General features: G+C 33.8%; 2 protein-coding genes across 2 annotated transcripts; one reads left to right on the plus strand and one right to left on the minus strand.

Moving 5' to 3' along the window:
- Positions 1–563: 563 nt before the first annotated feature.
- LOC106059691 (caldesmon-like) lies at positions 564–11,592 on the plus strand. Its single transcript, XM_013217406.2, has 8 exons — positions 564–683; positions 2,193–2,694; positions 4,874–4,959; positions 6,042–6,125; positions 7,477–7,581; positions 8,754–8,867; positions 10,225–10,297; positions 11,081–11,592. The coding sequence occupies exons 2-8, from the start codon at positions 2,469–2,471 to the stop codon at positions 11,263–11,265; spliced, it is 873 nt and encodes a 290-aa protein (XP_013072860.2). The 5' UTR covers positions 564–683; positions 2,193–2,468; the 3' UTR covers positions 11,266–11,592.
- A 1,494-nt stretch (positions 11,593–13,086) lies between these two features.
- LOC106059598 (heat shock protein 83-like) lies at positions 13,087–17,449 on the minus strand. Its single transcript, XM_013217296.2, has 6 exons — positions 17,290–17,449; positions 15,615–16,925; positions 15,346–15,493; positions 14,876–15,144; positions 14,107–14,440; positions 13,087–13,410 (listed from the first exon to the last, which is right to left on the minus strand). The coding sequence occupies exons 2-6, from the start codon at positions 16,923–16,925 to the stop codon at positions 13,289–13,291; spliced, it is 2,184 nt and encodes a 727-aa protein (XP_013072750.1). The 5' UTR covers positions 17,290–17,449; the 3' UTR covers positions 13,087–13,288.
- Positions 17,450–17,525: the final 76 nt, after the last annotated feature.

The following is a 17,525-nucleotide window of genomic DNA, read 5'->3' on the forward strand; positions in this document are numbered from 1 at the left end:
AGAAGTCAATCTTCTAATTTCTTGAATTTAGTTTTATTTTTCTTTATTTTAACTAGCTTGCAACGATAGATCTAACAAAAAAAAAGTTTAAATATTTGTCTTAACTTCTGATAGTTGTTAATAGTTTATGTAAGCACTAATAGATAAACGCCTATATTTTCTTGACAAACAAGATACAAATTATATTTGACACCGCAAACCGATTCTGTTTACATGTCTCTATGATACAGGTGACGTCACTTAACACATGTTTCGATTATTGTTTACAACAACACCGCATTTTTTAAGATTACCTGCCGAGACTTTTTTGCGAGTGTACTTTGGAAATGATCTGGATCCAGAGTCTTATATATACAACTTGTTTTATTTCGGTGTATTAAAAATTTTCAAATGGACAAATCCCGTAAAACATTAAAATAATTGTTTAAGAATGTCTAGTAACAGTAACTTAGTATCATGATAATCTGCTACTTTTTTAAACTGCTATTGATATCTTGATGGGTTCAAAATTATGATTATGATACTGACGTGTTTTACTGTTTATGAAAAGAAAATACTCAAGTGATTTAGCACTCTTTGTTTGTTTAAAATGTTTTAAATACTTATCTTTTCTTATATAAACTTTAATATTGAATACTTCTAGACACCTACGACTTTTAAGTAGGCCTACAGTAAAATATCAGGTACGTTTTTTTTAAAAAACTATTACTAGACTTAGAGTTAGATCTAGAGTCTAAGTCTAGTAATAGTTTTTAAAAATATTCTAAGTTAGACTATTATTCCTTTTTTTAAATTTAGATTTTAGATCTAGATAATTTAGAAGAATAAATGGGGTAAATACGGCTCATTGGAAAATAAAACTTGAAATTTGTCTTAAAGGTTTTTAAAGAATTTTAATTTATATTTATGGCTTGTTTGTGAAGGTCCTGTTTTTAGGGTATGTGTTCTGTGAGGTGAGGGTTCAATTCTTTATCTCCTGTTCATGAAAGGACAACCAAATCTGTTAATGAAAAGAAGTCAGTTATTGAGATTCATAACATCATCATATTGTAAACATAAAACATAACAAGGTTACAAAGACGGTTTGTGTGGAAACACAAACTTAAAATCGGCCCCCGAAGTGGTCCACCCAGGCAGGCTTCAATATTTTCAGAAAGAACATCCAAATGAAATTAAATCAAAGACAAATGAGAGAAAAGAATGGAGAAAGAAGGTTGACAGATCTTGTGTAGTGCCCCAATGGTGCTGCAGATCAAAGAATAGGTGCAAGTGAATGCAAAGTTAGATGTGAACCTGGCCTAATTAGTTCCCCTTTCAGACCTTGTGGTCTATAGGGCAGATGATGTAAAGTTCATCTGTTTTTGTGGCCTATGGTTAACGAGAGTGTCATGTAGCCAGCACAATGACCAACCGCCTTTACTTTTTCCCAACTAATGTCAGGTACCCATTGGAGCTGGGTAGACTCAGTCTTCACCAGGATTCTAACCCGGGACCCCCCGGTTTGGAAGCCAAGCGCTTTACCGCTCAGCCACCGTGCCTTCCCTGGCCTAACTGATGTCTTATAATTGATCTAATTGTTTTGAAAAGGCTCAATCTCTTATTCGAATCCTCAAAAAAAAAAATTAAAAAAAAAATTTCTGCAATAAAAAAATGTTCACAAAAATGAAGTTTACAAGATTACTATTCTTTTTAAATTAGGTCTAACTTGTGATGCATACTAATTAGCTTTTTCTCTTTAAAAAACTGCTTGCATAACTGATTTTAAAAAATAGATTTTTCGCTTTCAGAAAAAAAAAAGTAGCCGTTGCATCAGAACTTTGAATGGTCTAAAATATTGTGATGTCCGATTTTCAATATCTTTTCTAGTTTACTAGATCTAAACGGGACAGACGGACAGACATTTCATACTAAACTAATAGCGTCTTTTCCCCTTTCGGGGGCTGCTAAAAATGAATCAACATAGGCTAGGTATATTTAAGAATTAGACTTTTTTGCCTGGATTATTAATTAATATCTAGTTTCACTGTTAAAATATTTGGAAATGGAGTCATAGACTTAAAAATTTATAATAAAATCCATCTCAGCAATATATTACTTTGGTAAATTTTATAAATTAATATTCAAATTTGTTTTTATTTTTTAATAAAGTATTAAAACATTCTAGTAATTAAATTTTTTTCTCATTCTCAAAGTCTAGCAAGCGCAGGACAAGTGACCGACGAGTGGTTAATCAACAATTTCATACACTACACCAGCGACCAATGAGTGGTTAATCAACAATTTCATACACTACACCAGCGACCAATGAGTGGTTAATCAACAATTTCATACACTACACCAGCGACCAATGAGTGGTTAATCAAAAATTTCATACACAACACCAGGATGTGACTCGATTCCAACACATATAGTGTTGCTTTTAAACTTCAGTAATTCGACAGTGTTATTCCTAATAGAAATCTAACACTATGGGCTGTTCATCTTCAGTCATAGCTCCCACACATGGAGAGGTAAAGAACAATGACATGAAAGACAATTTGGCTAGAGAGAAACTTCCCAGCAAAAATGGACATGTCAAAACTCCTCAAAGCTCACCCATGAAAAACATTTCTTCAGATGACATTTTTACTAAGAAGAAAATTCCAAACATTGATAAAAATGCAAATAAGATTTCGGCATCTGATCAAACACCAGGTACTGGTAATGTATCCAAAATGTCAATGACATGATTTTAAAAAAAATTGTGTTAACCCTTAAAATGCTGAGCTGTTTTAGAATGAGTGCATACAATTCTGGTGTTTAGAGGCTAAACTACCACACGCGTTTTAAGGGTTAATGGCATTATTTATAGAAATGGATGTTTTATTTTATATTGGTACGCATAAGTAATTGTAGGAACTTGTCAACTCTAATATTCCACATGAATGGAAAGTTTGCAGGCTATGGCTGTTTGTGAAGGTGACTGGGTAGGTGCTGTAACATTGGTTTTTAATTAATTATATTGCCACATCATATAGGACGGAATCATCTTCTTTTTTTCGAAGTAGCGTCTGTATTATATAAGATATCAAAGCAGTATTCCCCAGATGACTGGTGCTGTAACATTGGTTTTTAATTAAATATATTGCCACATGATATAGGGCGTAATCATCTTCTTTTTTTTTGAAGTAACGTCTGTATTATATAAGATATCAAAGCAGTCTTCTCCAGTCATCACAATGGCCCAGAGTTTGAATCCGGCCCTCCGGCTATCATGCTATCATAATCTTCATACCAGAAGGAACATCTGAAACTTATAAAGCAAAACACAGTTATGATCTGTAGCTCCTCTTCCCATGTCTTTATTTTACACAATTGAGGCTTTTCTTGGTACATATATAGGTCATGCCAAGAAGAGCCTTAATTGTGCAAAAATAAAGACAGGGGAAAGGGGCATATAAAGGAACTTTAATAGTGCAGTATATTCTACTGTACAGTACAATTTTAAATTAACCACTTTATTTCTTTGTTGCTTGTAATCTCTTTATGAGTAGTCCAAGACCCTTACTCTCTTTTCATTAATTCTTCTACTTTAAGTTTATGTATATAATATGGTGGAAGTCTGTATAAATTATAAATATACTTGTACATTGGGCATAAAAGTTTTAACTCTTTCACTCCTAACTGATGATACCAACGTTGATTTGATCCCATTAAATTAAATTAATTTTTGGTTTTATAAACCTTAATTTATGTTTTATAAAAAGAGCATGCATTCTTCTATAACTATATACCTTATATAACATTTCCTGATGGCATACAAAAAGGTTATTGAAGTTTAATCATAACACAAATGAGTGAAATGAATAATTCCATCTGAACTTGTAAAATAATTATGGAGAGAAAGAGTTAAGTCTTGGAGAATGGGAAATTTATAAAAAAAACGCCCAACTTTTCAACAATATGTAAAATTTGAAATCCTAGTTTGACAATAATGTTTTACATGTTTTTGGATGTTCCTTTAGAGTTGAAGATAGTTTACTTCTTAGTCCAAACCTCCCACAGGATGAGAGGAGGATGGGAGCAGGCAGGGTTTGAAACCGAGGCCATCGATAAATTGAAACGACAGTCCAGCACGCAAACCGCACGACCAGGCAGCCATCCATAATAGGGGGGTTTAATACCTTTATTACTACCTAAGATAATTTTAGACATACATAAATAAGATAAATTTAGAGATGTTTTAAGAGAGGACTAAAAAGTAAAGCAGCAATAGTACATAAACCACTGAGTCAAAATTTACAAATACAAAACTTAATGAAATAAACAGAAAGACACAAAGATAAAGGCACATTTCTTATTCCATTTGCATAGGACAAATTTGTACAAGTGTTCCTCTTCCCTAGTGCTATTAGAGAATGGAATGGGTTGCCTGAATCAAGAAAACTAATAACTTAGCAAAGTTTGAATCACTGATTAACATGCATGACTAGATTGACATAGGACCTAATTATCTTCTCTTTTTGAAGTAACCTCTGTAATTTATAAGATAAAAAAAATAAAACACTCATAATTGTCAGATTTTCTGCAACATAAGTAAAGTACCCCTTCAGACTTTGTGATCTATAGGGCAGATGATGTAAAGGTCATCTGTTTCAGAGGCTTGTGGTTAATGAGGATGTCATGTAGCCAATGACCAGCCATCCTTACTTTTCCCCAACTAATGTCAGGTACCCTAAAGACCCCGAAATATAAAGTCCCAAGATTCAAATCCAGGACACCTGGTTTGGAAACCAAGCACTTTGCCACTCAGCCACTGTGAATCCTTCCTTAAACATACTTCATACTTTTCTTTTTGTATTTATGATTAAAATTTCACTATTATTTGTTTCAGTTCCTAAAAGTGTTGCTTTTGATATTACACTGGATGGCCAGAGTGGGGATGGATTATTACTCAGAAAACTTCCACCCAGACTCAAGGTAAACTCATTACTTCCATATATTTTGACACAGTTTTTGGCTGTATATGTTTTGTTTTCAAGTTAATTTTTTTTATTAGATATATGGGGTTTGATTTCCTTTCTCTTTATGCAATTGACGTTTGATTTACTTTGGGCTACATTGCCTCCCCTTGAATATATATATTTTACAGATGTTACTTCAGAAAAGAAGATACAGTATTTACATCCTACACATTTCATGTGTCAATCTAGTCATGCAAGTTTATCAATTATTTAAACTCTGCTAAGTCATTGGTTTTTTTCCTGGCTGATTCAGGCAACACATTCCATTCTTTAATGGCATTAGGGAAGAAGGGGCACTTGTACTAATTTGTTATAGTGTATGGAATAAGAAATGTGCCTCTATCTTTGTGTCTTTCTGAGTATTTAACAAGGTTTTGTTTTTCTATCAGTAAATTATGATTCAATGTTTTATATATTATATTATACTTTACTTTTTATTCTTCTGTCCTGAGATGTCTCAGTTAAAAGTTAAATAGCATTTTAGTTTTATATTCTTGTTTGATTTGTAGAAATTTCTTTTAATAAACCTTAATGTTTATTTGATTTAATGATTTTATCAATATGCGGATTCAATGATAACTTTTCATTAATTATTACACCAAGATATTTTGAGTTTTTAGTCTGTATGACTTATTTACCATAAATAAAATAAGTAGTTTTTATTTAAATTGTTTTAGTTTTTTTGTTACTCTTAATAACTTGCATTTTTCTTTGTGGAAAGACATGCTCCAATTTGATTCTCATTTCTGTAATTCTTCTTCTTTTTTTTTTTTAATTTCAGTATCTCTATATATTATGCAATCTGCAAATAATCTGACTTTTGTTCCTGAACTAATGCAATTTAAATTAGAAACAGCAGTGAGCCTAAGAGTGTTCCTTGATGTACACCTGAGTTATTGGTGTTGATTTGGAGCCATTTATTACTCTCTTCCTATTAGGAAATCCTGAATCCATTGATGTAATGAACCATTAATGTTAAAGTATTTTAGTTGTTTTTTTTTTTAGTTTTTTAACATACTATAATTAATCTTTGTTTAGGTACTTGAACCATTAAATTTGCCAAAGCTGACAGCATCACAGTTAGAAGAAAAACAGAGACTAGCTGATGAGAAAAGAGAAAAGGTAAATTGTTATTGTTCTTTCCAGACACAATCTATTAAATTGTTACATCTAGAAACTTGAACAAGTATTTTGTCGCATTTAAAAATTGAAACAAATTGTTGGGATGACTATGTAGCAATAGTAAGCTGCGTTTGCTAATAATTTGGACAACTTAAGAGAAAAACATATCAGCATCATAATCAGTATTCTTCTGATTATTGTATTTTATGATTTAAGAGTACATGTGTTATTTCAAGCCTCAAGAGGTGATATTTTCCCTTTGCAATTTTTCATGTGACTAAGAGGTCAGTCCCTGATACACATCCTTGCAATGGTCACAGGTTAGGCATTTGTAATCGTCATTGCAGACGCTGCAGCATTTCTAGCCTTTTTCCTACTCCATGTGGTGCTTTTTTTTCTCCTGTGTCAATCTTGAAGAGTTTATTTACCTACATCAGTGTATCTTAGGAGTGGATCACCTTACAATATATCTTAAGGAAGTCAACTCTATGGCATTAGGTATACATCTCCAAGCCAACCTAGTCATCTACTGCTGATAATGTGCTGACATTTGGCTATTTGTCTTTAATTTTACAGTTTATTATACAAGACACTGATAGCAAAGGCAAACAGACAAAAATACTCTTTTATCCCCCTGGCAATCAAATCATTAAATAAAATTCAACTATCTGATATAAACTTTTCACATGTAAATTATGAGTGAGTCTGGTGTGAATGTATATTTTGGTTTTATGTAGCTATAATGTTTTGCTTGGTGTAATGCACAAATTGTAAGATGAATTTCCTAATGGATAACAAAATTGTAAAACAAATTATGGATAATAAAGATTATTATTATTATTATTATTGTATCATCAACCCTATTTTCAGAATGTAAAACCAGGCCTTTACATTAAGTTAAGTCTGTAGTGTAAAGAAGTGACAAGAAGATAAGATAGTTGAATGATTAATAACTTCACAGTTCATGTTTGTAGGGTCATATTAAAAAGTCCCATTCCATCTAAGACCTTTGTTAAAAATTACAGATATCTTACATTTTTACATGAATTTCAATCTTTTGGCCAGGCTGGCTGACATTGACAATGCCATAATGCTGTTCTGGTTAAGCAGCTATATATAACTGACCATTAACTTGTTAAAGGGATGCCTAATAATGATTTATAAAAATAGTGAAATATTCTTGGAACTTGTGTTCATTCATAAAATAGCTGAAATAGTTTACTTGTGATTGATCTGTGCTATACTTTGGTCTGCATTCCTTTATTTCCTTTAGTAAAACAACTTAGGGACATTTGAACATATCCTTTTAGCCATTTGAAAGTTATGTTTCTGTGTTGTTTTTTCATTACAGTTAAGGCTAAAAAAGATCAACACATCCCAAAAGTCATCAAAAAGACGACGGGAATTACTGAAAGCAAAAGAATTTGGTATGACTCAGCAGTTAGAACAAGAAAAGGTAATTATTAAATATGCAGTACTTTTTAATTAGAATTTTTACATTCATGCATATCAATTTGAGGGGGGGGGGTTGGGGAAGGATCATCAAATGTTTTTTTTTAAACATGGATATATACTTATGATATGTAATTATAATGTTACATCTGAACGCTATATGCTGTATGTGACTCCATAATAAGAGGCTTGTCATTTGAGCTAAAATGATTTTCTTTTATTATCCTTACCATGAGCTCTTAATGTTTTAAAGTCACTATTCTTTCTTATGGTTACAGCTACTCTACTCTTTATGATAAGTTAAATAGTTGTCTTGCTAATATCATCTGAGTCCTGCTGTAACTAGACTATATTTAGAGAATCAAAAGAATTACCTCTTTCTTCATCACAGACAACTTAATTCAACATCATAATTTCACACATTATCCAATTTTAAAATCTGTTACATACTTTTTATTATTCTCTCATTCATTTGTACCAACCTATACATTAAATTTTGATTATACATTTACATACACTTTCATTCATAACACTAATATTTGATGTTCCATTAATCATCCAAAGTTAAAAATTTGAAATTTATTCCAAATCAAATTTTCTTTTCGAACTTTTTTTTTCTTTGGTAATTACAAGTTTTCATAGCAATGTTTTGAATTCTTTGTGGTTTTTAAATATCACAGTCACAGCCTTATACTTTATATTCAAGAAGGTTTAATAAACAATCAACCTCCAACAAGCAACTTTAGTTATGGCAAAATAGGTGGGTCATCTTTACTATAAAAGAACAACAACTTCACTCTTCAGGCTTAAAGCTATATATTCTCATATTCTAATCAATCATAAGGTTTAAAACCCTAATTTAAGTTCCCATATCTATCTAAAAGTAAAGTACCTCTTTCAGACCTTGCAATCTATTGGGCAGTATAAAGAACACCTGTTTCTAATGCTCTCAATAAATAACGTTGTCATGTGGCCAGAACAACAATCAACAGTCTTTACTTTTCCCCAACTATCAGGAACCCATCAGCCTAGCTGAGAAATCAGAGAATTTAAGCCAACTGCTTTACCACTCAGCCATCAAGCCCCATACTATTTAAGTGGATGCTTTAAGTTTCAGATTTAATTACAAACACAATTACTGTAGAATCATTGAAGTATTTGTGTATGTTTTAACAGACAATTATTGTTGACAACTTAAAACAAGCAGAACTGAACAGAGAGAGGAAATTGTTGGAAATTAAAGAAAAGCAAAGGCTGCGAGAAGAACGAGCCAAACGTGCTCGAGAACGAGTAGGTTCTTTTTATTGAAATCCAAAAATGTCAGCTTAATTTTCTTCTTCTTCATCGTTCTCATTGTTATGTTGGAGTGTTCATATGACTAGACCAATACATGAATTGCGCAGTGGTTTCCTAATCAGGGAGCTCTCAAGTATAGTTTTCTTTTTATTGGGGTGATTTGGGGGCAATGTCTTATACGGGCCTCTTGGTAGAGAGAGCAGTTTTGGAGGACGTGGTCTGCATTCTCTGGTGACACTCCACATGGGCAGATTTCACTGGTTCCAATTTTGAGCTTCCGGAACATGTGTTGTCGCATTCTGTTGTGTCCGGTCCTGAGTTGAAAGATTAGACGTTGGTCTTGTCAGGATAGCTTATAGTAAGCGTCATCTTTCTTGTGATTGGATGGGAGCTCGTCCATTTCTCATTTATTTTATCTACAATTAATTTCTTCATTTCTTCTGGATAGAGTGCAGAGTTTACTTGTGAGTTTGTTCTCCCACTCTTGGCGAGTGTGTCAGCCTTCTCATTTCCTGCTAGTTGTATGTGAGCTGGTATCCATTGAATAACAGTTTTTTTGCTGTTGTTGTTGAGCTTTGTAAGTGCTGTTCTGAGGTTTTTAATATAAGGGGAATCAGAGTTTTGCAAGCTTTGGAGGGTTGTTTTCGTGTCTGTTAGAAAGACAATCTGACTGTGAGGGGAACTTGGATGATTTGCTAGCATGGTAGCAGCTAGTGCTAGTGCTTCCCTTTCTGCTCTATGACTGTCAGAGAGCTCTCCAGTTGCAATGGATTTTTCTAGTTTTCCTCCATCTGGCCATTCGATAAGTATTCCAGCTCCTCCATTTGTGGTGGCTTTATGGGATGAGCCATCCGTGTAAACTCTGATCCACTGATTGCTAGGGTAATTGGTATGTAGAAAACAGTTCACTATTTCCTTGAGCTCTGTTGGTCTGTAATCAGATTTTCTTTTTATGTTTTCAATATGGTCCCTTATAGTAGGAAGAGGGCTTTTGTCCCAGGGTGGAGATTCATTATAGTGTATCGAGGATTCCAGAGTAATTTTTTCAAGTTGGTGTTTCTTTTTTAGGTTTAGAGATTCCTGTATGAAATTGGTCCTTTTGAGACGTTTTTTTGTGCCAGTTTTGTGGATTTTTGTTCTGAGTGGGTGCCTCTCCAAGGTTTCCAATTTAGTGAATTGGGATTAGTGAATTGGGAAAGGATTTTTATTTCTCTTCTTTCTTCCAGTTAGATCAGCTTAATTAATAAAATGTTTATTGAATATTATCAACAACTAACACATTCTTAATAACCTTTAGGGCTTAATTATTATTGATCAATAAATCAGCTTTCATTGCTTCCCCTTTTTCTAGGCAAAAAGTTTACAAAATGCAGCAGATGAAGTAGAAGTAGAAAAAGATGAAGAGTTCAACGCTGGAAGTGAAGGTATGTAATACATGTTTATGCTATTAGAGTCAATCTGTTCAAAAGATATAAGAAAGAGTGATTGAAGCACATTGACTTAAACCAAACTGATTAACTATCAGGATTTCTCTATCCAGTTGTAACTTGTAATTAATGGTTTAAAGAACAGCCTTTTTTTTTCTGTTTCTACTTTATTTCTATGTTGGAGGGTTAAGACGAGTAGTAAAAAAAGTAAAGTTCCCCTTTTCAGACCATGTAGTCTATAGGGCAGATGATGTAAAGGTCATCTGATTCTGTGGCCTACGGTTAATGAGGGTGTCATGTGGCCAGCACGACGACCAACTGACTTTACTTTTCCCCAACTAATGTCAGGTACCCATTAGAGCTCGGTGGACTCAGAGGCGCCCAAGATCCCGAAATTAAAAATCGCAGTCTTAACCAGGATTCAAACCCCGGTTCTGTAGCCAAGCAAAGACTAGTAGTAATATCCAGTGGTTGTCAAATCAGGCAGCTCTCCACATAGTTTTTGTTTAGTGAAAGGGAAGGGGGAAGTTGGGACCAGTGTCTTGGTCTGACCTCTTGATAGAGTATTCTTAACGACATGGTTGGCATTCTCTGGTGATGCTACACAAGGGCTAATTTAAGTCCCTGCCTTTAGCTTTCAGGACATGTTTTGTCTCATTCTGTTGTGTCCATTTGTTCTGTCAATTTATTATTTTGGATTATGGTACGATACTTTATACATGTAATAACTGACAAATATTTTTTTTTTTTCACATAATAAACAAATGCTTTTCTCTTAAGATTCATGGCTGGAAAATGGAGAGAATAATGAAGAAGAGGAATCTGGATTAAAGAAACCCGTTCGACCAAATCGGAACACTGTCAGCGCCAGTACTGTTGACAGCTACGATTTAGCTTTTATGAAGAACAGCAAACCACAGCTACTAAGTCAAGAAACTCCAGATGATGACTTCTTTGGTTCCTGACATTTTGTTTAGTTCATATTTTAACTGTGTTGTTTTGAAATATATGCAATGGGCAGAAACTGCTTGAATTTGTAATGCATTGCAATGAATTTATGTCATGTATAGATGTCATTATCACCATAAATATTACACATTTGAAAAAAAAAAGTTTATTATAAGGTTCTGTTACATATGATATTGGTTTTGAATCTTGTAAAGCATCTGATCAAGAGACTGATTGCTGTGTTGCATGTCAAGCCTGAATATGAAGTTTCTATGGATAATTGTAAAGCTGAAAAGGAAGTTTTTATGGATAATTGTAAAGCTGAATATGAAGTTTCTGTGTATAATTATCTTATCTTATCTTATATAATACAGACGTTACTTCAAAAAAGGATTTTAAAAGCCAACAGAATAAAGTTATTAAATTGCAGACACAGAACTTCATTTTAGTTTTTATTATTTCCTAACTGTATGTCTGTTCTGCAGTTAGAAAAGAAACTAATTCCAGAAACTTTCTAGCTCAAGATATAATAATAATAATAATAAGACTTGTCTTCAAGTCCGAAGATTAATGAGGGATGCAGTATTTCCCGTGGCTACGCAGTCCCAGCTGTTACCTACATATTTTTCCACAACCAGGGCAAGTATAACAATTGCCCACCGTTGGTTGATTAAGATTTTCTTTTCGCCATCTGCGTCTGTCCTCAGCAGCAGATTTTCATTTGATCTCAAATGTGTATACCACGACCTTTGTGACATCCAGAAGCCTCATGCAATCAGGTGCTCTCTTCTATGTCAGGTAAAGCAAGTTGGCGCCTAACCTGATCTTTAAAGTGTTTCCATGGGGCATGGCACTCTTGGCCAGTAACTTCGCTAGTGCTGGTGAGTGCAGGGTTACTCTCAGCGACCAACAGCTCAAGACACAGCATTTGAAAATTTAAAAAAAGTTGGCAATGTTTTGTGTTGCTGGAGCACTTCAAATGCTAAGGGGAACATTGACACCAGTACAATTTTATTTATCATATGCGACGAAGTAGGTCATATATGGACTGTAGGTAAATGCATTCCAAAATCATTTGAAAGTGAAATTGGAAACTAAGGTAATCACCTTTACGAGGTTTTGTTAAGCACCTATCTAAATACTTAAATTTACATATGGTATTAAATTGGTATCTATTTTATTCCCAATAACTCATTCAGTGCTGCATTGCTCTCAGCCACATGCTAGCCGCTTTTTAAAGGAATAAAATGAGAAAAGTGCACATCTTCGATCACGATGGAAGAGTTATATATATATATATATACCCTCAGCCAGTAGGAGTAATTTCCCTACTGCTGTGTTACTCAGTAATTAACTTGGTCTTTTTTTTATATTTCATTTTCTGAATGTGAAAGTAACCATTCTTTGTTTTGATTGTAAATTGGATGCATTGTTAGAGTGATGTAAACAATTTTTAAATTTCTTATTGCTTTTGTTTTGAAATTGGAAGTGATGTGTTTGGTCCTTGATTTGCAAGGATTAAATAAATGTTTAATTAAAAGGATTGAATTTTTGTTTCATTTCCTTTTTCCTCTAATTTACTCGTGTACCCATACATTTTAATTTAGTAAAAACTCTAACCTTCCTGAAAATTTTAGCTGGGGAGAACATTTTAAATCAAATAGTTTGCTAATATAATTGCTCATTTTGATTTAACTTCATGGTTTTTTTTTTTTTTTTTTTTTGCTAACATTTTTAAAATGTGAACATTAATTTTGGTTTTAAAATTATTTTTTTTAAAGACATTTTATAGTACACACTGGTTATGTCAAAAAAAAAATAAATAAATAAATTATCAATTGAATTCAATACATATTTTATTAAAGTATCAAAATTGCACAAATTTTGTCAATATGAACAAATGTAATGAGTGAACAATATGGTCAATGTACACCTGAAAGATTTAGTCTGATGTAGAATGTACAAGGTCTAGCTAATTCAAGACTTCAACATCATAAACTTTTCAAATGTGGAAATGGAATTTTTGAAATAAATAACATCTTAGTCAACTTCCTCCATCCTTGAAGCATCATCTTCATCTCCTTCAAGTGGTGGCATATCTTCTGTGCTAGCTGCATCTGTTCCACTGCCCTCAGTAGCTGATGAGTCATCATCATCAATTCCTGTTATAAAAAAAAAATATATTAATGACTGACAAAAAGTCAGGCTGCACAACTTACCTAGGGATCAATACCACAATCAAAAGAATATACTCATTGTACACTATGAGTAATGTTATAGGTTTACTTTATTGGGAATTTGACGAGACTATAAATAGACTATTTTAGACGGACATAGGAATTATGGGATATTAACTGAATAGAAATTATGGGATAGATTGTAACGGTTAGAGACGACAAGAAAGAACAACTGTCTTCTACTTCTAATGGCGAGACATCTGTAGTAACTGTCGACATTTGGACTGTGCCCCATCATATTTTGGATTTAACAGTTGTCAAGTATCTATCGTTTTCTTAAGTATTTTATACAAGTTGGTATATGTTGTTGGTTGAATGGACTCCAGGAGTTAAATAAGAAATACTTCATCTAGACCTAGATCTACTCTACATCTGTTTACTAAACAAACAGTAGTTTCAATAAATAGACAAGGTTACAAGTAACAGTCTAACTAGATAGGGTTTAAATACCAGCCTGAATTTTAAAAAGGAACAGGGTAAAGAAATTCTATTGCCAGGATTATAGATACTAAGAAACGGTTTAAAGACTAGCATTAAAATTTCCAATAATTGAATTTGACAAGGAAAAGGGTTTTAATTTCTATTATCAGTACTTAAAAATACAAACAAATTAAATCTTACCTAAACCAAGTTTAATCATTCTGTGGATTCTGTTGGCATGTGATGTAGGATCTTCCAGACTAAAGCCAGATGCTAACAAAGAGGTTTCAAACAGAAGTAAACACAAGTCTTTCACTGCTTTATCATTTTTGTCAGCATCTGCCTTTTCTTTGAGGGTTTTAATGATGGGATGATCTGGATTGATTTCTAAGTGTTTCTTGGCAGCCATGTAGCCCATGGTGCTAGTGTCTCTAAGTGCCTGAGCCTTCATGATCCTCTCCATATTAGCAGACCAGCCATACTGTGATGTGACAATACAGCAGGGAGATGTGACTAGACGATTGGATACTACAACCTAAGAACAAAAGGAAAAAAAAATTATTAAAACATCTATGAACTAAAAACAAGTTACTAGTTAATTACTATCAGCAACCACAAAATGTATATTAATAAACAAGATAATGTCTTTACCCCAGAAAAATAAGAGCACATTGTGATGAAGTGTTTAACTTGTCAAACTAATCTATACTGCTTTATTTTAAAGGTATAAAGACTACTCGGGATATAGAAAAATTTCAAATAGCCCTAGAAGTAACATATATGAAAGCCATTAAAGCATTAACCTTAACAGCATATTTTTTAAAATTATTTTAGACTTATGTTTAAAAATATACTAAGATTAAAGAGATGGGATGATATCTCAATAGTATTTAAATCTAATGGTTACTGTATTAAAAACAATCTAAGTTGTCAGTTAATTTTAAAGCACAAGAAAATCTCCATAACTGACCTTTTCTACTTTTTTGTCTAAGATTTCTTTCATGACCTTGCAGAGGCCTTCAAATTGAGATTTGGCTTCCTCTAAGCGTTTCTTTTCAGCCTCATCTTCAGGCAACTGAAGACCTTCCTTTGTAACACAGACCAAGTTTTTGCCCTCAAACTCTTTCAGCTGCTGCACTGAGTACTCATCAATTGGGTCAATCATGTAAATCACTTCATAGCCCCTCTTCTTGACCCTCTCAACAAAAGCAGAGTTCTGGACAGCTTCTCTACTCTCACCTACAAATACAAATAGAATAACCAGTTAGATCATTCAGCACATTAGATAACACACAACGAAATAGGAAAATACTTTAAGACATTTTATTTCACTTAAAATTAAAAAAAAATAAAAATAAATCTAGATGCCATGTCTAAGAATATTAGAAATGGAGTTCAAATTGTTAATGCAGATCTTATCAGACAGAACAGGGGCATCACCTGTGATGTAGTAAATGTCTTTCTGGTTTTCCTTCATTCTAGAAACATAATCTTTCAGGGAACATAATTCATCACCAGACTGGGATGTGTAGTATCTCAAGAACTCTGCTAGTTTTTTGCGGTTAGTGCTGTCTTCATGGATACCAAGCTGAAAAACAAAAAGTAATAAAAATAATTATATATTTGAATGTTCAGGAACATGGCAGTGCATACTAGATTATTTACTAAGTACCTAAACAAAATTTTGGTTTTAAGTAGAATGAGCTTACCTTCAAGTTCTTTGCAAACTGTTCATAGAATTTTTTGTAGTTTTCTTTGTCTTCTGTGAGGTCTTCAATGAGTTCGACACATTTCTTTACTAGATTCTTCCTAATGACTTTGAGAATTTTACTTTGTTGGAGCATCTCTCTGGAAATGTTCAATGGTAGATCTTCAGAATCTACAACACCCTTGACAAAATTTAAATATTCTGGAATTAAGTCTTCACAGTTGTCCATGATGAACACTCTACGCACATACAATTTGATATTGTTCTTTTTCTTTTTGTTCTCAAACATATCGAAAGGAGCTCTCTTGGGGATGAAAAGGAGAGCTCTGAATTCAAGCTGGCCTTCAACTGAGAAGTGTTTGACTGCAAGATGATCCTCCCAGTCATTTGTGAGGGACTTGTAGAATTCTGCATACTCTTCCTGTGTGATGTCATCTGCATTCCTTGTCCAGAGTGGCTTAGTTTTGTTCAGCTCCTCCTCTTCATTGTATTTCTCCTTGATTTTCTTTTTCTTCTTTTTGTCTTTCTCTGCATCAGCATCATCGTTTTCATCCAAGTCTTCTACTTTTGGTTTGTCTTCCTCTTTTTCTTCTTTGTCATCGTCTTTCTTCTCTTCCTCTTCATCATCTGAGATTTCCTTGTCACGTTCCTTCTCTACAAGCAGTTTGATGGGGTAGCCAATGAACTGGCTGTGTTTCTTGATTACGTCTTTGATTCTTTTTTCTTCTAAGTACTCAAGTTGATCTTCTTTCATGTAGAGTGTGATTCTTGTGCCTCTGGACAAAGGGGCAGCACGAGATGGGCTGACTGTAAAGGAGCCACCTGCAGAAGACTCCCATGTGTACTGTTCATCATCATTGTGCTTTGAGTCTACAACAACACGATCAGCAACGAGGTAAGCAGAGTAGAAACCCACACCAAACTGTCCAATCATAGAGATATCAGCACCAGCCTGAAGTGCTTCCATGAAAGCTTTGGTGCCAGACTTTGCAATGGTACCAAGGTTGTTGACCAAGTCTGCTTTTGTCATACCAATGCCAGAGTCCTCAATGGTGAGGGTTTTGTTTTCTTTGTCGGGAATGATTCTGATGTGCAAATCTTTCCCACTGTCCAGCTTACTTGGGTCAGTAAGGGACTCGTAGCGAATTTTGTCAAGGGCATCAGAAGAGTTGGAGATCAACTCTCTGAGGAAAATTTCTTTGTTGCTGTAGAAAGTGTTGATAATGAGGCTCATAAGCTGAGCGATTTCTGCCTGGAAAGCAAAGGTTTCCTTCTCTCCCTCCATTTCTTCAGCAGGGTTGATTTCAGGCATCTGAAACAAAAATTAAGCAAATTAGAAATACGAGGATGAGGGGGATAATGAGGGACTAATTTAGTTCATTTTAAGACAAGTCCACTTTCATATACACATGCTAGAACTGCTTAAGGACCGCGAGATCTAGAAATCGAGCTCTAGTTCTACTAGATTATAGAAAGCTTAAGAATTGTATTTCCACACACGGCGTGACATCGTGACATGCCGGTCCATTCACTCAGGGTCAGGCTTATGAGTTGAAGAAAGTTCGTAGTTATTACAGAATCAGCTATCGAAATTAGCAAAACAAACCCAGTTGACGATGATCTGGTCTAGATCTATTCAGAAACATGAATAGTAGATGTGTCTAGATTCTACTTACTTTGAAGATTTAACAGGTTTGCAAAATAATTAAGTCGCTTTTACAATTCGCCGGTAAAGTTTCGCACTGTAACTCAGATATTCTGAGAAATCTTGACGAAGCGTGGTTGACGACACTAAAATACTGTTTGGCGGTTTGTATCCTTCCGCATCAATGGGACGCCCAAGTAAATAAAATAAATAAATTTCTTAAACAATATATTTACTTTCACTAAAAATGCTACAAATAATAAAACC

This window comes from Biomphalaria glabrata, chromosome 3 (assembly GCF_947242115.1).
Source record: "Biomphalaria glabrata chromosome 3, xgBioGlab47.1, whole genome shotgun sequence".
Taxonomy (NCBI): domain Eukaryota; kingdom Metazoa; phylum Mollusca; class Gastropoda; family Planorbidae; genus Biomphalaria; species Biomphalaria glabrata.